This window comes from Monomorium pharaonis, chromosome 10 (assembly GCF_013373865.1).
Source record: "Monomorium pharaonis isolate MP-MQ-018 chromosome 10, ASM1337386v2, whole genome shotgun sequence".
NCBI classification, from domain to species: domain Eukaryota; kingdom Metazoa; phylum Arthropoda; class Insecta; order Hymenoptera; family Formicidae; genus Monomorium; species Monomorium pharaonis.
Genome location: NC_050476.1, coordinates 11,059,559 through 11,084,253, shown reverse-complemented (window position 1 = coordinate 11,084,253; position 24,695 = coordinate 11,059,559). Strand labels below are relative to the sequence as shown.

Genomic DNA, 24,695 nt, shown 5'->3' with positions numbered 1-24,695 from the left:
ATTGTACACCGTTTAGTTGTACACTGTACATTTTTACACCGTGCATCTCTACACTGTTTAGTTTTACATCACATTTCTACGCCCCACATCTCTACATCGTGCATCTCTATACCGCGCACTTCTACACCGTGCATTTCTACACCGTTCATTTCTACACTGTGCATTTCTACACCGCATGTTTACATACGTATTTTTTACGAGCATCTCGTTTTGCGTAGAAAGTCGCAAACCCATGTGGTGAAGAGAATGCTTTGCGCGCGCGCGCGCGCGCGCGCGCACACACACACACACACACACACACACACACACACACACACACACACAAGGAGGCTTTCGGCCTTCCTCCCGCACCTATCTCATCCAAGTCGCTAACCCATGAACGATATAAAGATGCTCGGTATAGAAATGCTCGGTGTAGAAATGCGCGGTGTACAATTGAACGGTGTAGAGATGCACGATGTACAATTGAACGGTGTAGAAATGCGTGGTGTAGAGATGCGCGGTGTACAACTAAACGGTACATTTGTAACGTGTCCAAAATTTATGTTCTGTGTGTTTAAAATTCCTGTGTCTAAATAAACCATGTCTATTTAAACCGTGTACATTATTTTGTGTCCATTCGCAACGTGTCCATTTGCACTATGTCCAAGTGAGCCGCTCCCTCGATGTTATACTCACAATCGCTAAAACGCTTAACCACGGTGCAAAGTCACGTAAAAATTACGGCACTTGCGCAATTTAAAGTAGGTGACTCGGTACGCGTCAGCAAATTCAAAACTATTTTGGAGAAGGGTTACACACCAAATTGGACTACGAAGACATTTAAAATTGTTAAAGCGCAGAAAACTAATTCTGTGACATATCTACTGGAAAATTTCTGTGGAAAACCTATCGCTAGAGGATTCTACGAATATGAGCTGCAGCGTGTCGCAAATCCTGACGTGTATCTCGTTGAAAAAATATTGCGCAGGAAAGAAGATGAGGTTTATGTCAAGTGGCTGGAATTCAATGGATCGCACAATTCATGGATATATAAAGACAATTTAATCCTATAATCATATAATAGTTATTTTCGTACCATGGGTGTAAAGTGCAACTTTACGCCCGCGAGTGATCGACGCGCCCGAGGGCTAGCGTAGCCGGGTCGTACGATTATTCAAGGGTGTAAGGTAAAGTTGTACGCCCGCGGTGCGAACATTATTTTTCGTTATGGTAGGCATAAAATACGCCACTAATTTAGACCACTATTTGGAATTATATCACTGTTAGTATGTGTTTGAATGGATAGAAAAAGGAAAGTGGTGAAGATGGTGAAGGAGGGAGGTCCAGGGAGGCGCAGCCCCTGATGGAGGTGCAGGGGGCGAAGCCCCCGCCAGGAATGGGGGCAGAGCTCATCCCCAATAAAAAAATAACTTATACATAATCAATAAAAAAAGAGAATAAATAATTAAATAAAATAAACTTTGATAAATATAAATAAATGAGAATATAGATAACTAAGTCAAAATAAATTTAACTTTACTTGCGTAAATAAATTTAAAAGAAAAAACACGTCTTTATTACATTACTTTCAATAGCAAAAATAATATATTTTTTTTAACTTACATTGTATTTATAACTTTTATTCTAATAACAAAAATTATACATTATTAACAAAAAATAACTGTAGTATTTAGCTGAATTTTATGTTAAATTTATATAAAGTATAACCGATTTATATAAAAATTAATCAATTGCTGTTTGTTGTCAAGTATGTCATATCAGAATTGCTAACATTTAGTTTTATTTGTTTTGCTGGAACATCGTTAAAGTCATTGTCTTTTTGAACTGTGTTTGAATACAATCAGTTTTTCTTTTTTTTCAATAGAACGATCTATGTAACCCTCAGCAACCGTCGTAGATTTCCACCGTGTTTTAGATTTGTAATTTATTTTGTAATAGTCACAAGGTGGTGTAATTGCGTGAAATCCTACTTTACGCCCGCAAAACAGAGCGTAAAGTGCGTACTTTATGCCTACTATGACGAAAAGATTGTTTTTATTATATTCACATAAAATTAAATGTTAACGATCGTTATTTTCGCCAGTGAATAAATAAGACAAATATAATGATTAATTGACCTTACTGGCCAGATTTATTAGTTAGATATCACAACGTTTCGACCCTAGATTTAGATCCTTTTCAAGTGTTACAATAATTGTTAAGAACACGCGCAAATCTTTTGTGATGTGTGCCCAAGTACATCATCTAAAATCACTCCACATAACAATGAACGCTTAAGCTAATCAAATGAGCGTAGATTACGTTACAAACATTAGTATCAAACTTACAAAAATTATTTAGCGTGCGTCATATAAACTGAATTAAATTATACACATTTTAACTTGTCCAACATGTATAGTCGTATGACGTGTCAGTTGTGATCGAAATACAATACAATACTGATGAGAAAATACAGAAATTCTATATGTCACGAAAACTAACAGAAGGTCGTTGACTTATAAGAAGGCTAACGGTAAATATACGCTATGAGTTACGAAAACAAAAATGCTAAGTAACTTTAATTATTTTATCATACATACCCGTCAAATTATCCGTGTCTTTTTGCAAATTAATAGTATGGTCGTATTTCTTAAGGGGTAAGGCCACCTTGACACTTAAAAAAAACGATTTTTGTTTTTTTGCTTAAAATGTTTCTTATAGTCTCAAAAATAATATGTATTAAACCCGACTTCGAAACCGCAAGGGAAAATGAAGTTTCAAGTAAGTATAATGTAGCGCGTCACTGCTGTAGCGCTGCGGCGTTCGAGCGGCTAGAGACCCTCTACGAATGGCTTGATAGAAAAGTCTGTTTTCTATCAACATCATCAATTTAAACATCTAAAGGGACATTTATAGTGAATTAAACAGAGATGATTTGCTGGAACGTTACTTAGGCGGCTTTACACAAAACAGCAACGAAAGCTTCAACGCTGGTCGATGGCACCGAAATCGCATTCCAGTTGAAAAAACCGTCCTTGAAATAGCTGCTTATATGTCTTACAAATTATGCAAGTGCTGGATATGCCAATAGGCTAAGAAAGCAGCAATTTTTGCTTCACGGCAGAGACGCGTATCAAGTATGCCGAGCGCCGTTTGTCGGACGCCGCAAAAACTGCTCGTCAAGACCTCAAAGTAGCTAGAAAAAAGGTGGAGGAGGCTGAAGTTAATTAGGAGGGACAGTTATATGGTGCAGGCATCGCTAATTAATGGTAATATAATCTTTTTCTCGCTTTTTATACTAAAAATTGTTACAAAAAACTTTAAACGCGTTTTTCTCGACGGCAGCATTTTTCAAAACGGTGTGCAGCCTAACGTCGCCAATTTTTATCCGATTGACTTGAATTTTTTATCAGATCTTTATTTCAACATTATTTAGGTCGCTACGTAGAATTTTTGCGATATCTTAAAAATTGTCGCCGCTATCGCTTTTTTTATTCAAATTTTTTAAGCGAAAAATGACTTTTCTTCAAATTGTAGCCATTTTAATAAAAATGTATATTTCTCAAAACGGCTGCGTACACTCCTAGTTTTCATCATGTAGAAAATAAATATTTTTGGTTTTTTGTTCTAGGCCTTATCACTGCGTAGTAATCGTGCACACCGTTTTGCATGTTGAGCGAAAACTATATACAAAAAATGGCCGTCACGCGCTCAATATTTATATTAAAAATTTTTTTTAATATTTTTTAAATTCTTGAATATAGTATTAATAAACGCCCCAAAAAATTTTTTACTTGCACAATGTATTTTTAATAGAAAAAATTTTCAAAAATGTCTTAAAATTTGAGGTGTCAAGGTGGCTTTACCACTTAATGAAGAACATTTCTGCTGTCTCACGTTTTTTAGTTGACGGTTTTTTATGCAAAATTGTAGGTTTTGACCAATAGAAATCATGTCCATTCGATATGCGATGTTCGCTAACAACTGAATAATTATTCGGATTTTTTGACATATCACGCTGATGTTCTTTAACTCTTGTGCAAAGGTGTCATTTAGTCTGTCCGATGTATGATGCGTTACAAGAAGCACAGTTGATTTTATATACAATTTCAGTGTTTTTTAAAAACTCGAGCTTGTCTTTACTTTTTATAATAATAGAACCTAATGTTTTAGGGATTGTGTACAAGATAGAGAAATTTAAATTTTTTGATACCCGACTAATATTCTCGCTGAGACCTTTGATATAAGGAATGGCAATAAATCCGACAGAATCACGAGTATTGTCTTGTGTGGTGTTGTGTGGATTTTTGAGTATCCTGACACGGTTGTAAATATGCTTTTTAATAAATTGCGTGAGATAATTGTTATTAATTAAAATTTTTTGAATTTTGTTAATATTATCAGTAGGAAACCATTCATCTGCTAATAAAATCGCATGGTCGACCAAATTAATAATAGTATTGATTTTATATTTAAGTGGATGATTAGACAAGTAATTTATATATCGTCCGGAAAAAGTAGGCTTATGAAACAAATCCGTGATTAAAAACCATTATCTCTAATAACAAGGGTGTCTAAGAAACTCAAAGATCCATTCTGTTTTACTTCATGTGTAAATTAAAAGCGTGTATGATATTTGTTGAATAAGTTAAGAATTTCATCAATCTTTGCTGTCGGTACGACCGCAAAAATATCAACATATCTATAAAATAATTTTATATCTAATTATAATGATTCCAAACAATGGGTTTCGAGGTCATCCATTACCATATCCGCCAAAATAGGCGAAAGGGGAGACCTCATTGGGCTACCATAAATCTGTTCGTAAATATTGCCATTAAAGCTAAAACTCGTCGAATCTAATATGAGCGTGTAGGAATTGTGATAAATTCATTGTGGTTTACGTGGATATATATTCTTATCTATTTTCAATGGCTTTAATAACTAATTGTTTTGGTATGTTTGTGAATAGAGACGTTACATCTAGCAAAATTAAAGTTTCATCAGGATTGTAAAATTTTTTGTCGCTGTCGTGAACGACCAATTATCTTTGATGTATGAACTCGGCTTCGGTACAGATTTGTCTAAAATTTCGTGTATAAAATGTGAAATATTATATAATGGACTGTCTATTGTCGATACTATGATGCGCAGTGGAAAATCTTTCTTATGAATTTTAGGTTGTCCACAGCATCGCGGAAGGTTGCCGTTCGTGCAATTAAGTTTTTTATATATATTTTCTGTTATGATATTTTTGTCTCGCCAATTTTTTATTAATTTATTTAATTTGTAAGTAATGCGATTGATCGGATCTTTTGATATACTTTTGTAAATTTTTTGGTCACTGAGTAAAGAAGTCATTTAATTAAAATATACATTTTTATTTATTACTACAGTAACTTGCCTTTTATCGGCTTTTGTAACAAAAAGATCGTTATTTTCGCGTAAATATTTCTTGCACTTAATAAATTCATTGGTAATGAATCTATCAACGCAATCAATATGTCGGTTGCAACTTTGAAACTTATGTAGAGATATTGAGATAAGACTGCGAGTTTCGTTTAAAAGTACCGTTTCAACCGAATTGGGTATGAGGTATCTCTTGTCGTCGTACAGACTCAAAGCGTTTTGGACAATGTATATACTTCCTGCATCTTGGATCTTATGCATGATTGGCGGCACGTCATCTCGATCTCATCTCTCAAACCGGGTATAATCGAACGAAAATAGCTCCGTAGTTAGAATCGGTCTAGTATCAACTACTTGTATCATAATTGCTGACCGTTTCTTTTTTTAAATGTCCTCAACTGATTGCATGTATAAGTAATCATGTTGCTAAATTCGTGTTTTATTTCAGTGTCTACAAATGTATAGCAAATCTATAACAACACATGCAATGTATTAGTTTGCTCTAAATGCTACATTACGCTTGGTTATCTGGGGCGTTGCATATACACATATGTATATACAATTATGACATAGTAGAATACCATTGATTTAAATCCCCACGTAGATAGAATATAATAAAGGTGCATGCAGATAGGATATCACTGAACTGCATACGTAGATAGCTTTACGTTATATATATACTTAGATACCATAGATACCATAGAATCACATATACACGTAGATAAAGTACCATAGAGTCGCATACACTTGTAAGTACACTTACAAGGGAACGGACAGAACTGTCCCTCACCGATTTTAATGAGCTTTGGATATGTTGTAGAACATAAAAAAATATTAGATCCATATTTTTTTTTATCTGCGTATCTCGACGTTTAGGGGTTGAAACTACCCCTCGAAAATAACGCATTTTTTCGTTTTTTGCGAATATCTTTGAAAATATAACGTTTATGAAAAAATGTTCTATACGAAAGTTTTATGGCATTTTATACTCTTTACAATAGTATATTTATATTTTTTAAAAATTTTAAATTTTTTAATTTATCCCATCCTCACCCCTTTTTTTTCAACATTTTAAAAATTTTGTAAGGACAAAACTTAAAAAGCATTAAAAGCCAAATCTACCCATATATAATAACATATGGGTTCCATCATTCTCAATTATTAGCAAAACGAAATAGTAATCTCGCGCTATAGGTGCCGCGCTAGAAGTAGTGTTGCGTTATTTCCTTAGTCGCGTCACACTCAATAACTGCCTCTTCTGCGTATAATTTTACATTAGACGTAAGACATAAACGGATTAATCTTAATTACATAATATTCGATGTATTGCACGATATGAAGCATACATGCATATATATAACAAAAGTAACATATATGCGTATGTGCGTACGTACATTTTCATTATTACAAATGCGAATATAGATTAATATGAAGTATACAAAATATACTTTTAATATTGAGAAATATAAATATAATATAACAAAATATATCAAGAGAAAAGTATAAAATATAAACTACAATAACTATTTGCATAATAATGTTATTTACACTATATACACATAGCACATTTTGATAATAAAAATAATATAATATAATTTAAATTAATAAATTTCAAATATTAATTAAAAAATATTTGAAGAAAAAATAAAAGAAAGAATAAAGGAAAAGGGAAAAGAGGTTGGAATAATTGTTACAAACATAATTTTATACAATAAAAATTTTTATTAGGCAGAAGTAAAAGAATATCAATATTTGTTGCATGGGTAAGGAAAACTGCTAAAATCTTACCAATGTTAATAATCTAAAAACATATCTTTTTTAAGGAAATCAATACAGAATTTGTTTATAAATGTCTTACATTTATGGCACATATTTATGACAAAGATGATGTTCATGGAAAAAATGTGTTATACAAAGCAATTTTCTACACCAAGAACAAATTATAATGACTATTTCGTCACAAGGATCGCATTTTACTTTAGAATTCTTTTTAAAACAAAAATCTACTGGTGTTTCAAATTCTATCAGTATAGCCCGCAGGTATTCATCGTATGCATTCTCTATGTATCCACTTTTAGTCCACGCATATTTAAATACATTTTGAAATCTGGGCGAGAATTGATTGTGTGTTAATGATTGTAATTTCAATATGTTATTTTTATTATGAAGATCTAAAGCCAGATCCAATAACATAATAGTATCAGAGAAGTATTTAATAAAATTTTTTCACAACCGAAATTCGTATACGTCTAATGGCTGTATTTTTTCCGTTGTACCGGCTGGAATAATTAGGAAAACAATATCTGTTGCAGAATCTGGTTTAGTTTTTGAAATTATGTTAGGACAATGTGTCCACTCCACGAATCTAACAACAATACTGATTGTGGCCCGACATTCGGAAAAAATACTTCTTTTAGCCAAGTTTTAACATGATTTGATATTAATTTACCTGATTTTAAAGTAACGAAGATATTAGGCGCGTTGAATAATCTTTCTTGTATTCTCGGACCAAATGTTTCTGTAATTTCCTTTAATACTATAAAAAGAGGTGATAATAATCTGCCATCAGCCGAAATAGTCGGTTGAATTGTATAGCTATGCGTGGTTGCTGATATAGACTGTACTATAGATTCTACGTTTAATACCTTTTTGAGCTAAAGTACGATCAGAATGAAATTCTAACTGAAATCTACTCTGATCCGAATTATAAATATTTTCCACACCGTATCGATTAATATAATATTTTACATTTGTAATAAATGTATCGCATTTATTTTCTAAATCAGGTTTTGATAGTAGAGACCTTTTGTAACAAATTTTATTATTTTTCTAGACACAATATTATGTGTTTTTTTAAATGTTTGTACCCATCTCTCTGAAGCTTTGAATCCTGCCGCATTTTCTATTTCTTGTGCTCGAGAAGCCCATCGAGCGATGTCAATGTCATGAATGATGATTTTTCTTTCAAGTGCTTCATTAAAATGGTCTAATATGTATTCAGAAAATTTTTTTAATTTTTTCAGCCTTGACTTTGCCACTACCACCTTGAATGATTTGGTTTTCCCATCGTCGTATCGATGTAACTTTTTAAAATTTTTGCCTAACTCCTTGAAGCGATCTTGGTTTTGTCTTACCGCTTTTCCAGTATTCCACAGCTTACCTTTTATAGTCAGTTGATACTGTTTCTTTAACTGAATCGCAAATCACTTCTGCTGGAATATAGATTTTCTCTCCATCCGCCTCTAATAAATCCACTTTTTCTGCTTCTGGAACCTCAAACTCATCGTGAAAATCTAAAGTTTCTTCCTTTTCAAATTGAAATTGCTCATTATTTTTTACTTCCAATAGCGTATGTTCAATTTTATGTTCATTTATTCGTCTTTCCTGCGAAGTTATCGGAGTATTCGGATAATCCATACCATTGAAGGTTATCATAAGTAAAAATATCACTGTACGGGCTAGATAATAAAACTCGTTTCGAATGCAAAATATAAAACTTTATTCTTAATAATACAGTCTATTCGCGGGAGAATAAGCGTTAGCTCCGATCGCCGTGGAGTCACGACACCAAGTGTTCGTCGGAAATCGCCCGGTACCGACTCTGAATTTGTTTTTCGACCTTCATCGAATATCGATCGATTCGTTCCTTTTGGTCGACACAAATATCGACCAGTGTCATCGACATTCCGCCCACCAATTAATCACAGATTAATTCTTATCGTCATTACTGGGTAATTTACATAATTTTGTAATTGATCGCTTTACAATATTGCCGCTCGTCTTAACCGTAACAACCCGAACTCTTCCGTCGGTGCCTGGCTGGAGGTCGAGGACTCTTCCCATTTTCCATTGCAGGGGTGGTGCATTTTCATCTACAATCAAGACTATATCGTCCTTAGCTAAATTTTTTCTTTCCTTAGTCCATTTGCATTTGCCCTGCAATGAAGTTAAGTACTCGACGCTCCATCGCTTCCAGAAATGCTGTGTGATCCGCTGAATCAATTGCCATCGTTTCAATCATTTTACAGGAGTATCAGTCAAATCGATGTCCGGCAAATTCGTTAACGGTTCGCCGATTAAAAAATGCGCAGGTGTCAATGGCTGCATATCGTTTGGGTGAGAAGAGAGCTGACTTAACGGTCTCGAATTCATACATGCTTCGACTTGAACCAATACAGTGTTAAGCTCCTCATAAGTGAGCCGAGTTTCACCAACAATTCTTTTCAAGTGATATTTACACGATTTCACTCCCGCCTCCCATAGTCCGCCCATGTGAGGGGCATGGGGCGGGATGAAATGCCACTGAATATTTCTAGACGTACAATATTCATTTACCGACTCGCACATTTTGCCTCTGATCGCCTTATATAATTCGCCTAGCTCTCTTCTCGCGCCCACGAAATTTGTCGCATTATCGCTATATATTTTTTGTGGATGACCTCATCTTCCCACAAATCGACGCAACGCACCGATAAATGCATCCGTAGTTAGATCGCCTATCGCTTCTAAATGAACTGCCTTCGTCGAGAAGCATTTAAATACAGCAATGTATGATTTGTTAGTTTTCTGTCTTCGCCCTCTGCTCATTAGCGTAGTGAGTGGGCCCGCGTAATCTACGCCTACCACGGTGAACGCCCGTCGACAAACCACCCTGTCCGACGGTAGTGACCCCATAATTTGACTTAATGGTTTAGGATTGACTCGAAAACAAGTGGTACACTCACGAACCACCTTGCGGGCCAAGTTGCGCCCGTTTAAAGGCCAGTACTGCTTCAGAATCGAAAAGAGCAGCGCTTGCGGGCCCGCGTGCAGCATCCTCCGATGCTCCCGCTCTAGCAACAGAACGGTAAATCGACTTCTCGCGGGCAATAGAATGGGATGCTTTTTATTGTAATTTACCATAGCCGCCTTCTGCAATCTGCCGCTCACCCTGAGAACTCCGTTTCCATTCATAAATGGGCTCAAACCGACTAACGCGCTTCCTGCCTCGAGGCCCCGATTCCCAGACAAACAACGCATTTCCCTCTCGAAAAACTGACCTTGACAATGCTTGACTAATTTTACAAGCGCCGACTTCAATTTCTCCACCGATATACTCGCATAATTTCTATCAATTGTCCCGCATCTTGCGTTTGATATAAACCGATAACACCATGCTATGATTCTCTCGATTTTTATCAATAACGAGAATCTACTCAAAATTTCATCTATTATAGAACTAGATGTTGCCTGATTCACGCATACCTGTATTTCTCTTTTATGCTCGGATCCAATAATTTCTAATTCCTGATCGGATGGTTCCGGAAATCGAGGGCGATGCTGCCAACGCGCAGCAATCTCCGAAAGCCACGGCGGGCCCGACCACCACAATGAACTTGTGTCCGGATTATTGCAATCGGTGCCACGAGAAATCAAGTCAGCCGGATTTTCTTTGCCTGCTACGTGTCTCCAATGATCGGCCGACAAAATCGCCTGTATTTTCGTAACTTTGTTAGTCACAAACGTTTTTTGTCGACCCGCGTCTCCTGCTATCCAGGCAAGGACAATCGTCGAATCGCTCCACGCGTATACGCCATGAAACGTAATCGGCAAGGAATCTAAAATTAATTGAATTAAATCGACCAATATTACCGCTCCACATAGCTCGAATCGCGGAATTGTCAATTTTTTCACTGGAGCCACACGCGATTTTGCGCACAACAATCTTGAGACGACTCGGTTAGCTTCATCTATCGCCTGTACACACGCGCCGTATGCTCGCTCGGAGGCATCGCAGAACGCGTGTAAATTGACGCGTACCGGACTCGCGACCCCCACCACTCGCTTCGGTACTTTTACCACACAAAACCTTGTCAATTCTTCCATGTAATCGAGCCATGCCTTCTGCAAATCGATTGGTAACTCGTCATCCCATTCAAGACTTGACTGCCACGTACTTTGCATAATGGATTTCGCTTTGACCACCAGCGGGCTCGCTAGTCCCAATGGATCAAATAACTTTGAAATAGATGATAATAATTGTCGCTTAGTTCGTGCATCAGGCATGGCAGTCGATTTAAAATGGAAATTGTCAGTCTGAGGCGCCCATCGAATGCACAGGGTTTTATCATCGTCCCGCTCATCCGTTATTGTCTGGAACTCGGCAACCTCACCGCTTGCATCGAACAATTCTTTAGCTCTACTCGATCGCCACTTGTGTAATTCAAATTGCCCTAACTTTAACAATGCAACCATTTCCGCTATCAAACATTTCGCTTCCGCGATGTCGTTCACGCCTGTCAACACATCGTCTACATATAAATCCTGCAGCAACGCTTGTGCCGCTCGCGGATATCGCGCCGCGTTCTCGCTCGCTAATTGCCGCACGCTTCTTATTGCTAAAAATGGCGCGCACGATTGACCATATGTAACGGTATTTAAACGTATTTTCTTGTCAGAATCTCGACACACTCCGTGGTGAGGCAAATAAACAACATGCGAGCTCATTGTTGACATCGGCGGAGCAACCGTCATGTGCTTTAGGTCAATGTACTCTCGCATGAACCCAACGTATGATTGTCTAAACGATTCGTTACTTCTGAATTTTCGCTCTAAATACATTAGCCGCTTTTCGGCAATAGATCTCGATTCACCCAGTTTATGCTTGTTTTTACGAAAGGGTAATTGAACAATAAATCTACTATCTCTATCTCGAGCATGGGTCTCCTGAAAAAACTTCTCGCACGCTTGTTCCTCCTCGGTCCATACCGCGTCGCGACTCGAACAATCTTCGATCTCCCAAAACTTGACTATCGATCTGTCCAATGACAATTGCGTGCTTAGACACACGTGGAGATTTACTCCATTATTTGCGACGTATTGTACCGGAGCCGGGCCCGAAATGATCCAGCCGAGTTTCGTGTTATGCAGTGATGGCAAACTCGCGCCGAGCTCGATCTTTTGAGGTTCTAATAGACTCAAGAAAAACTCTCCTCCTATCAGTATATCTATCTGACTCGGATGGAAATATGTATTGTCAGCCAACTTCAAATTGTTTGCCACGGCGAGATTCTTTGTGTCAACCGCGACAGCAGGCACATTTCGTGTGATTTGTGGTACGATCAAACAAAAAACAGATAATTGGTAGTCCGTTACACGTGACTCGACTGTGACTCGACAACCCTTTGTTACCTTATATGTTAAATTGTTTATTCCCGTGATTGCCTCTTGAACGTTCTCAGGGTTTACATTCAGCCTTGAACAAGCTGCCGCGGTTATGAAATTTGCCTCACTAGCACTATCGAGTAAAACGCGAACCGATTGCCGCATTCCGCTAGAGCCCGTAGCATTTACTATGGCGGTCGCCATTAAAATCTGACTCGGACGCGTGCCGCCCGACGTATGGTGCACAGACAGATTCACGCTCGATCTTTCGCTTTGATTATTCTCTCTTCTAACGGATTTTGACTCGGAATTCGCGGATCGCTCTACAATAGAATTATTCTCCTCTACGTGACACAATGTATTGTGCCGCCTACCGCATGTTCTACAAGAACTCGCCTTACAATTACCGACCAAATGATCATTTCTTAAGCAATTAAAGCAAAGTTTCAATTTCTTTATGAGATCGATTTGTTCCGGCGCGGTCAGATTTACAAATTTATCGCATGAATATATGAGATGAGCTCCCTTACATACATAGCATCGTCCCGAACCTGTCACCGTAGCTAGGCTAATTGCTGCATTCGTCGAATTGGCTTTGAGTTGTCCTGCCGAACTTGCAGAGTCGAGTCGCCCAAAGGCCCTGGCATTTCCTGCGGCGCCGCTCCTTCCGGCCTTCCTTCTACTACTCTTAACTTCCTCGGAAATCGACTGACCCTGGCTCGACTCATTTAACCGTTCGAGCATCTGCACTCGCCGCTGTAAAAATTTGAACAACATATCAATTGTTATTTCTTGTTGTTCCTCCGTGGTCTCCTCCCAATGACGACGTGTGGCCTTGTCCACTTGTGGTGGTAAGGGTAAATTAAAAATTTGAAATTTTTGAAGAATATAAATACACCATTGTAAAAAGTATAAAATGCCATAAAACTTTTGTATAGAACATTTTTTTATAAACCTTATATTTTCAAAGATATTTGCCAAAAACGAAAAAATGCGTTATTTTCGAGGGATGGTTTCAACCCCTAAACGTCGAGATATACCGCTAAAAAAATATGGATCTAATATTCTTTTATGTTCTATAACATATCCACAGCGCATTAAAATCGGTGAGGGACACTTTCGTCAATTCCTTTGTTAGATTAAGCGTAGAATAAGAATTATATATATAAGAAAAGGCTTCAATAAAGCCTTATTTAACTGATCTCGGGGTACACAGGTTTCCCCCCTTCTCCCTAATCCTGACACCCGGCGAGCCTGTCCTAGGCGTTCGGGAAAGGCTCACCGTTACAAAATTACTAAATTATTATGCTACACGTTGTTAATTATGTTTATTACATAAAGATTTTACTTACTTTTAAGAGTAGCCTTTATTTTGTTGAAAAAGTTGATAAAATTAAAAAATATTTTGTATAAAGCAAGCGCTGTTTTCTCAGTATGCTTTTACGATAGCTTTTACTCGAACGAAGGTGACACTTTCTAAATTATAAATTCAAGTAGAAACTGTTGATCTTTTTCTTTTGTTTTTTAACATTTGTAATATTAACCCAACTCAACGATTAAAAATTTTATTTTTGAGGTTTTGACCCACGTTTTTAGGATTTGGGACCACAATGCGACGAATTGCTTTTATTATTCAGTTTGGCGGAACCGCCTGGCAACATGATCAAATATGGTCAAATCAGATAAATCAAGTTTTTATGATTCATTCAAGTATAAATCGATAGGATAGTACAAAGTCTAAATTTTTAGCTTACGCTTATTAGAAAGTAGCAACGTTGGTAGTATTTTCCGGATACAAGTTTATATTACAACCCAGTCGCCGCGTATGGCCTTCAATACAACTGTTGCGCGATTTGAATGTGATCCGGAGATATGATGATAATACTGCCTATATATTCAATTGCAACATTTTATATTATAAGATTTTAATAACATTTCTGTTGTAACATTTTACAGATCCTTAAAAATTATTGTACATGAAATAAATAAAAGGTGATATATAAATGATATCTTTCTGAAAACTTTCTGCGATAGTCGATACTATGGGCGAATGCTACAATAAACCTGAGACATCCTGTGTAACGTATTAATTAATCCCCTTGTGGACGCAAATTACAAAAATGGGTCCAAAATCTGGAGAAAATTTTTGTGGTGCAATTTGTATCAAAATGAACCAATTTGTATCAAAATATATACTTGTGTTTTTTTGTTTTTTTAATAAATAATCAAAGACAAACTTCAAATTCATGTGCAGTGATTTAGAAAATTTTGTTAGATATTTATAAAAATTCAAAGAATTTTTTAATTTTTCAAACTTTGTGTCGCCATACTTTGTAATATTGAATTTTCCCATTTTGATTTTACATTCGCATACAGCGACCTCTAAAATAGATACAAATGGATCGCCCTGAAAATCTCTCTTCTTGAACCGAATTTTATAAGAATCGACCTAATGTTTTATTTCTCAAATTTTGAACTATTTTATTAGGGTAGCCATCTAAAATTTCTCAGTTTTAATCTCAACTTTGTATATGGAGAACTTAAAAGCCCATTTACAATAAAAATTAAACACTTTCCTTTAGTGTTACTAATTTTTTCTATGATATGTATACACATCATCCACAATCTGAGCCCGCTTCTTTCATGACGTATATACACACCATCTACAGTCAAGGGGTTAATAAAATTGTCAGATAATCTTGTCAGATAATTAATCAAGTTTTTGTTTAAGAAATTGGTTGTTTCTTTAAATACTGATTAAATTAATTATAATTACACATATAACAATTTATCTCAATCTATTCATTTTATTAAAATTTTATTGATTAATGCCTAAATGTTATTTTAACATAACTAAAAAATTTTAATTGCAATTAAAAACTGAATTTCTAGTTATAATTATTTATTAATACGTTAAATTTTACTTAACACTATAACACAATTAATAAAAAGATTTCCGGGAAAAAATGTTTCATATAAAAACATATAAATATATATAAAATATGTCCATATATGTTTATATTAGTTTCTTTTGCAAAATTTCTGTTTGATATAAACAAATAATAGTCTGAAAATATACTGAAAAGATAGAAACTAATTTAAAAAATGATTTTTGCATTGCTTCTTTTAAAAAAGCTAAATATGAAAAATTGTATATTTCGAAATATATATGATTATATTTATGTCCATATATGGACATATTTTATATATGTATATATTTATATATGTTTTTATATGAAACATTTTTTCCCGGGTTATTATTATAATACGAATTTGTTATCTTTTTTAATGTTTATTATTGTTTACAGATATATCTACGTTCCTACACGAAAATCAAGTGGATATTTTAGAAAGCTTTTTGCATCCTTTTTATGTTTTACATTTGTCTTTATATGGCATGGAATACAAATAAACATCTTTATTTGGACGCTGCTCAATTTGATAGGAATAGTGATTGAAAATATAGGAGTATCAGTCGGCAAAAGTGAACGATATCATAAGATACAGAATATGTATTTATCTTCAGAAAATACTAAAAGACTCAATTGCATATTAGCGAGTCCTCTTTTAGCTATGTCAGCTATATCTAATTTTTATTTTTTGGGAGGACGAGAAATTGGAAATATTTTTATACAGAACATATTACATGGCAAGTTATTGTATTTTTGCTTTCTACTTTTTACATTATATCTTAAGGAATATAGAATGTTGATAGAAAGATTATACAGAGAAAAAATTTAAAAAGTGATTTTAGAAAAAAGAAAAATGAAAATCATAAATAGAATTGCAATTAATGCTTTGTTTTGTTTGTTATTAATGTTTAAATATTTTTAACCCTCAAGGTACAAAATGGGTTAGCATAACCTAGCAAATTTTGAAATGCGTGCCGTTTTTAAACGGAGTGTGGCGGGGGACTTTGAGATTCCAAGCATTCATCCATCACTTGGTGGATCCACTATGAAATCACTTTTATGCAAATATTGATTTTACATAATCCAGCAGTTTTGTGACGCTCCGTATGAAATGGGTGAAAAATACCCGAGAGAAGAATTACGTACGGAGCGTCACAAAACTGCTGGATTAGGTAAAATCAAATTTTGCATAAAAGTGATTTTAACTGTTTTTTTTCCGTAAAATTTAATGTAAAATATTATTTGGTGCAAAATAAATTAACGTAAAGTGTCATTTGTTACTTTAATCTATTAAGTTTCATGGCGAAAGAAGTCGCGATATCGAAAAAATGTTAACGCAGTTCTTGGCAGTATTTCTACCAATGATTTTTGTAAAAAAATTGATTGCAAAAAATGTTTTTTAACAATTTATTATAAATTAATTAACAATAATTATTCTAGACTAAAATAAATCACCAATCGATCCTGCGCAAAAAAACAGACGAAAATATGTATGTCCATGTAAATACCCGCATTTGTTACAAAAAATTTATAAACAATTTCTATGTGCATGTAATCGCTTTATTCCACAGTGAAACGAGTTGCAATATCAAAAGAATGTTAACGCAGTTTCTGGTAGCGTTTCTAGCAATAATTTTTGCAACAAAAAGTTAGTTGCAAAAAAATTGTTTAAACAATTTGTTATGAACAAATTAACAAATAATTGTTCTAGACTAAAATAAGTCACGCCAAAAATTTATAAACAATTTCTATATGTAGGGGAGAATGGTGGAAATACGGACGCCGGGTAAAACCGGACATCACCATTTTTGTATTTGTCCACCATCTTTTCTTTCCAGTAATAGTGTATCGTGTACAAACTTGACACGCTCAATTATAAACAAACATTTACCACGACAAGCTGCGGACACATTTTAAGGTAAGTTATGACAAAGATTTGTTACATGTTCTTTTTAATATTTTGATCAGTGTATTTTCTGTGTTGTATCTTTTTAAGTAGTAATATTATAATGTTCTATGTTTTATTTGGTTATTATTAGATTAAAAAATAATACTGTATATACATTTTTTATGTTCATGTTCATATGTACCTTATAACACTTTTTGAAGTTAGATATGTTGTGGGGTAATGCCGGACATTTACGGACGTAAAAGAAAAAAGAATAAGAAAAAAGAAAAAAACAACGTAAGAAGAAAAAACGAAAACAAATAGAAAAAAGGAAAGTAAACAGGAATTACTAAAAAGACTTTCATCTCAAATTATCAAACAAGAAACCAAAGATTGAAAGAGAAGAGAAAGAGGAAGAAAAGAGGAGAAAAGAGGAAGAAAGCTGAAGGAAGTACAAAGAACGTGAAAAAAGGAAACATTCTGCATATTGTTTCAACAATGCACCAACAATGTGCATTGGTTAAGGTGTATTAAATGCCGAAAATTGGCACAAGAAGTCTATTGGTGGTATTGTTCTTCAAGCGGCTGCGTTTATGACAATTGTTTTTTGTGACAAGTAAACTCATTTCTCATTATGCCTGTATTAATTTTATAATGTCCGTAAGTACCCATACGCCCGTCCGCTATTACCTTAATAGGTTCGGGTGATTACGAACAGATTTTCATTTTTATTTAAAATTTTCAAAGTTTAATGACAATTCTTATAATATATTTTGTTTTTCTTATAAAAGAATAAACAAAGATTTGTTTCTCGTTAACAAAAAGTGAATTCCATGTGTAGATTTCTTTTACTTAAAATCTCTCTTAAGTGTCCGTATTTCCTCCAACCTCCCCTATAAATGGGGTACTTACATGAACATATTATACATGTTTTCGTCCTATTTTTTGCGTAGAATCGATTGGCGTGATTTAGTTTAGTCTGGGATAATTATTTGTTTTATAATAAATGTTAAAAAATTTTTTTTGCAACTATTTGTTGCAAAAATTATTGCTAGAAACGCTATCAGGTATTACGTTAACAATTTTTTGTTATCGCGACTTTTTTGCGACAACATGAGACTTAAATGATTAATAATAGTGTAGTGCCTTCGCGGAAAATTGAAAATTGAAAAAAAAATTTATAATAATTAAAATATTTTTAATTATTTATTTATATAAAAGAATGTGAGTGTTACATTACGCTTCATTTCAGTGACATCGAAAATATCAGAAAATATCACATTTTTCATATCACCAAATGAATATAGTTTTAGAACAGAATAAAAAATCTGACTATAGATTTTTAAAATTCGTCTTTCCATCTTTCTATTGATTATCATTTTAATTACTTTATTCTTTTTTTTAATAAATAAGGGTGTTTGAAAAAAAAATTTTACAAAAGTTTTTTGTTTATTCTTTTTCAAAAATATCTTTTCTTTTAATATTTTTGATTTTTTAACTATCATAATTCTGAGTTTTTTTTTCGATTGAAAAAAAGTGTTAAAATTGATTGAATTTATTCAGAGATATGAATCAATAAAGTTAAAAGGTTACGCTAAGCCAATACTAATCGTAATTTTTAGTTCATACTCTGTACTAATCGTAATTTTTAGTTCATACTCTGAGGGTTAATGCGTAAAACACGTGAATATTTAAATATTATAATTATGAAAAAACAAAGCTTACATCAAAATTTTTCTTGATTTTGTAATTTTAAATATTGTTACGCGCACTCACTTTTTGTTTCACACACTTGCAGTCGCGGAAAGAAATAACAACTTACAAGGGAACCTCGCGAACCCGAAAATTCTGATTTTAATGAAACTTGGCATAAGTATAGAGGGGGTAAATACATGAATTTAGAAATTATAAGTTGCTTATAAACGGTTTAAAGGGTTGAAACCACCCTTCAAAAATTTAGAGTTTTTGCCTTTTCTCGATATATCTCGTAAACTAAACGAAATATAAAAAAATGTTTCATACAAAAGTTTTACAGTATAAGTACCTCTAGTTAACTATATTATTCATTTTTCCAAAAAAATTTTTTTTCAAAAACATTTTTTTTGCAAAAAAATTTTTTGGGAAAAAATAAATAACATAGTTAAATAGAGGTATTCATGCCGTAAAACTTTTGTATAAAACATTTTTTTTTTGTTTAGTTTATGAGATATATCGAGAAAATGCAAAAACGTCTCAACCTTGAAGCGTGCTTTCATCCTTTCAAGCCGGTTTTGAACCGAAATAAAACATTTTTTAATTAATGTATTTACCCCTCTACATTTATGCCAAGTTTCATTAAAATCAGAAAATTTTTCGTTTAGGCTTATAAACGGTTTGAAGGAGTAAAATTATCCTTTAAAGGTTGAGGTATTTTTACCTTTTCTCGATATATCTCGTAAACTAAACAAAATATAAAAAAATGTTTTATACAAAAGTTTTACAGCATAAATATTTTCATTTAACTACGCTGTTTATTTTTCGAAAAAAAAATTTTTTTTTATTAAAATAAATTTTTAATAAAATTGACTTTTATGTATACTGCATTTATAAAGTAATTATACCATCTTATACTATGTTTTATTTATATCATCTATGTGTATTACGTATGTTATATATTATCTATGTTATAATACTATACATTTATATCTGCATCCCTGTATGTATTAGTTTTCATCTAACAGGTGCGCAATATTAGAGTAGTCACGTTGCTTTCACACAGTTCATTCTGTCTACGTCACAAATTCACATTCAAGTTTTATATTCGTCATGTCACGGTATATATGTAATGGACTTTTGTATAAAACATTTTTTTATATTTTGTTTAGTTTACGAGATATATCGAGAAAAGATAAAAATATCTCAACCTTTGAAGGATAGTTTCACTCCTTCAAACCGTTTATAAGCCCAAACGGAAAATTTTCTAATTTTAATGAAACTTGGCCTAAATGTAGAGGGGGTAAATACATTAATTTAGAAATGTTTTATTTTGGTTCAAAACCGGCTTGAAGGGGTGAAAGCACGCTTCAAAGTTGAGACATTTTTGCGTTTTTTCGATATATCTCGTGAACTAAACAAAATATAAAAAAATGTTTCATACAAAAGTTTTACGGCATAAATACCTCTATTTAACTATTCTATTTATTTTTTCTAAAAAAAATTTTTTTACAAAGAAAAAAAATTTGTTTAAAAAAAAATTTTTTTAAGGAAATAAATAAAATAGTTGAATAGAAGTACTTATACTGTAAAACTTTTGTATGAAACATTTTTTTATATTTCGTTTAGTTTACGAGATATATCGAGAAAAGGCAAAAATTTTAGAGGCTCTAAATTTTTGAAGGATGGTTTCAACCCTTTAAACCGTTTATAAGCACCAATTTATAGTTTCTAAATTCATGTATTTACCCCCTCTACATTTATGCCAAGTTTCATTAAAATCAGAATTTTCGGGTTTGCGAGGTTCCCTTGTTAGTAAGAGAACAAACAAGAACTTTATTGAAAAAAATACAGCTCTCTCAATGAAGCGTTTTGTCCAATTTTTTTACGCCCGAACAATGTCTCTTAGATCGCACGTCTTGACAGCTCGAACTGTTATTGCCGTTGCCAAGTATTCGACAGCTGACCTGCTGACAACGCTTCTCCGTGGAAAATCAATCAACTCAGCTGACCGAATCCACAATAACAATATTTATAATTAGAAAATACAACCTTAATTACGATTTTATTAATCTTGATTTTTGTCTTATTTTATCATCTAAAATCACTCTTGAAATTTTCTCCTACCTATTGTCGAAAATTCTGTATATTATATTTTTACTATTGAAATATATATTTCAATATTATTAAATAATATAAGATGATTATGAGTAGAAAATATCATTTCTTGGTCAAAGCGGATATTAGTGCTTACAAAGACATGACAACAACTGTAAAGTGCCAAATAAGATAAATCATAATTTATTAAATAGAATTAAAAGTTTTAATTTGACAAGAGTTGTACAGCACTGACAAGTGCTAGATGTATTTTAAACATATTTTTGATTGAATAAACATGTAAACGTTTAGATACAGCTCAGAATACAAACTATGTAGTAGTTCCTATTTAGATTTTGTCAAAAGTTGTTACAAAAATATTACGTCGAAATTATGATTAATAAGTAACACTATCCAACTGACACCGATTCGAATGAAACTTAACATACTTATTAAACACCGAGAAACATTGAAAACGTGTTTTTTTTTTGTTTCTGTTAAATACGCATTTTAAGGGCAGAAGCGATTTTCTGAAAAAAGTGTTTAGGACTTAAGTTATATAGTTTAAAGTGATGCACTTAATGGTGACTTTGATTTAACTTTGAGATCGATTTGCAAGGTCAGTTGAAGATCACCTTATGTTTTTCAAAGGAAATAGCCTATTTTTGACCCCAAGAATTGATACAGCGTAAAATTTTACATTCAGAGCGTGGATTACCCAATTAATCTAAAAAAGGGTCATTTGATGATTATTTTTTGCAGAATCTTGTATGTATCCAAAACGATACATATTTAAAAAAAAAAATGGTACAACCAAAATTGTAGAGTTCAAAGTGATGTACTTGCTAATGACCTTAAAGTCGGCCTTGAGATTAATTTTCAAGGTGAAAAAGTGCAAAATAAACGTTTTTGACGTTTTTAGATAAAACAAAGGGCATAGCGGAATAGCAGGTGAAATCTGTCCACGCACTAATCGAGCTCAAATTGATACCATTAGTTGGCACCCTTGAGATGTAAAACTTCCTCACATATTAGCTACAAAATTGCATTTTTGGGGGAGTTATGGAGGGGGAAAGAAAAATAAAGAAAGTGGTTTTTTTCGAAAATGGTTGGATTGATTTTAATAAAAAAAAAAAAAAATATGTTGTAAACATCGTTTAAACAAGTTTAAGAAAATTTTAAGTAATTTTTGTGGTAAAAAAACCCAATAAAAAAATTTTTGAATTTTTTATGAATTTTTTGGGGGGTGATAGTTCTGAGATACCACTTTTACATTTTCACAAAAATATCTCTAGATTTTCTTCTTTAACACATATTTTTTTCAAATCAATCGGAGTGGTGGAACATAGTTAAAAATAATAATTCACGCGCGGCGGCGCGGTGTGAATTATTATTTTTAACTATGTTCCACCACTCCGATTGATTTGAAAAAAATATGTGTTAAAGAAGAAAATCTAGAGATATTTTTGTGAAAATGTAAAAGTGGTATCTCAGAACTATCACCCCCCAAAAAATTCATAAAAAATTCAAAAATTTTTTTATTGGGTTTTTTTTACCACAAAAATTACTTAAAATTTTCTTAAACTTGTCTAAACAATGTTTACAACATATTTTTTTCATTAAAATCGATCCAACCATTAAAAAAAAAACCACTTTCTTTATTTTTCTTTCCCCTTCCATAACTCCCCCAAAAATGCAACTTTGTAGCTAATATTTGGGGAAGTTCTACATCTCAAGGGTGCCAACTAATGATATCAATTTGAGCTCGATTAGTGCGGGGGCAGATTTCACCTGCTTATTCCGCTATGCCCTTTCTGGAATTTAAAAGTGTTTATTGATCTAATTAATTAAGGCAAGATTAATCAGTGATTTAACCAATAAAGGAAATAAAAGTCAATTATCTGTTCAAGTAAGGCAAGATGTGATGGAGATCTAGTCAGTAAAAGCAAGATATGATCGAGATCCACCCAGTGAAGGCAAGATGTGACTGAGATCTAGCCAGTGAAAACAAAATATGATCGAGATCTAGCCAGTGAAGGCAAGATATGACCGAGATCTAGCTAGTGAAGGCAAGATGTGATCGAAATCTATCCAATGAAGGCAAGATTTCATAATTTCTTTTTATAATCCATGAGTATAAATTCTATAATAATTGATATTATTTTTTATATTTATGGCAATAGTGAAGAAAAATTTCATCTTCTATTGCAAAAAAATGTTCCATACACAGAATTACATCACGCGTATTTCATTACTGCAATGTTATTGCAGATTTTGCAGACTGTGCCGCAATTCTTTAAACAGTAATTAACAAGTGTTTTACATCTAACTGGTTTTTTTCGATATATCCACTTTTTCACCAGACGTATTTAATCATGTTTTTGAATTGGGGTAATGAAAATTGATTGTGGATTAATAATTGAATTTTAGGAATGTTATTCCTCAAATGTCGGTTAATATCATAGTTGTATAAGAGAATTAAATCTGAAAATTGTTTCAGAAAGTTTTTCCACGATCTGAATACGTAGACATCCAATGGTTGAGAACAACGGAGCCAGTTGTTCTGACAGGAATTGTAAAGATTTTTATTTCCTTACCACCCTTGTCTGTATTTTCAAAATTTTTTTCTGTTTGTCCTGACCAAGAGTTCAAATACAAAACAGATTTCTCGCCAGCATTAGGCAAGAAGACACCTTTAAACCATTTAATAGTAAGGATCTCAACTTTTCAGGTTTTGTGGCGAAAGCGAGAATATCCGCTTTGTACATAAACTTCTGTGCTATTGGTCCGAAATAGCCACTTGTTTCTTATAAAATTATTAAAAAAACAGATATACTCCGAATAATATAGTTATTAAGTTTATGCTCCGTTTATATATGTGTATTAGACCTTATACGCATCGCATTATTTATAAAAATAATGGATAATCAATAAAATAAACATGTGAATATTACAGATAAAGAATAAAACCAATATAACTTTGTTTTGTTGTTTTAATTAAATCTGAGTCTCGATCTTTAATTAGATATAGACTTTAAAATTGTCTTAAAGACCTTCATATACATTATAAAAAGAAATAAGATATCTGGTACTACAAAATGAGTGAAATTCCAACAAAATTACCTTTTTTAAAAAAGGTATAAAAAAGCACCAAGTATACGCGCATATGAAACGCCCTGAAAAATCTATTTTTGAACAAAATAATTTTTATTTGGCATTACAAATGTGCATTACAAAGGAAATTTTAATAAAATTGTCTTTTCCTTAAAAAAAAACAAAAAATTCATTTTCTCTACAAAAATTATGATATGAGGAAAATGCATCAACTATGAAAATGGATGTTCATACGAACTAAAACATTCACTTTTACAAATAATTATTTGTTCAAATATTACAAATAAATATTTTAATACAAATTTTATTACAAAAACTTGGCGCCGCTAAACCGAATAATTTGCTTTAATACAAAATAGCTTTCTTATAATCTAACTTGCATAATAAAATAATATTTACTTGAAATTATAATTTCTTACAATAGAATTCGTAATGGCATTATATACGTGTAACATTAT

The 24,695-nt window shown here is 33.1% G+C and overlaps 1 protein-coding gene and 1 long non-coding RNA gene across 2 annotated transcripts; one reads left to right on the top strand and one right to left on the bottom strand.

Annotated features, from left to right (window-relative positions):
- Nucleotides 1–9,831: 9,831 nt before the first annotated feature.
- LOC118647763 lies at nt 9,832–13,278 on the bottom strand. Its single transcript, XM_036293205.1, has one exon. It carries the CDS (start codon nt 13,276–13,278, stop codon nt 9,832–9,834), a length of 3,447 nt encoding a protein of 1,148 aa, XP_036149098.1.
- Nucleotides 13,279–22,849: 9,571 nt separating this feature from the next.
- Nucleotides 22,850–24,405, top strand: LOC118647809. The gene is made up of 2 exons (XR_004964943.1): nt 22,850–23,514; nt 23,624–24,405. It is a non-coding gene; the product is annotated as an uncharacterized LOC118647809 (long non-coding RNA).
- The last annotated feature ends 290 nt before the right edge of the window (nt 24,406–24,695 follow it).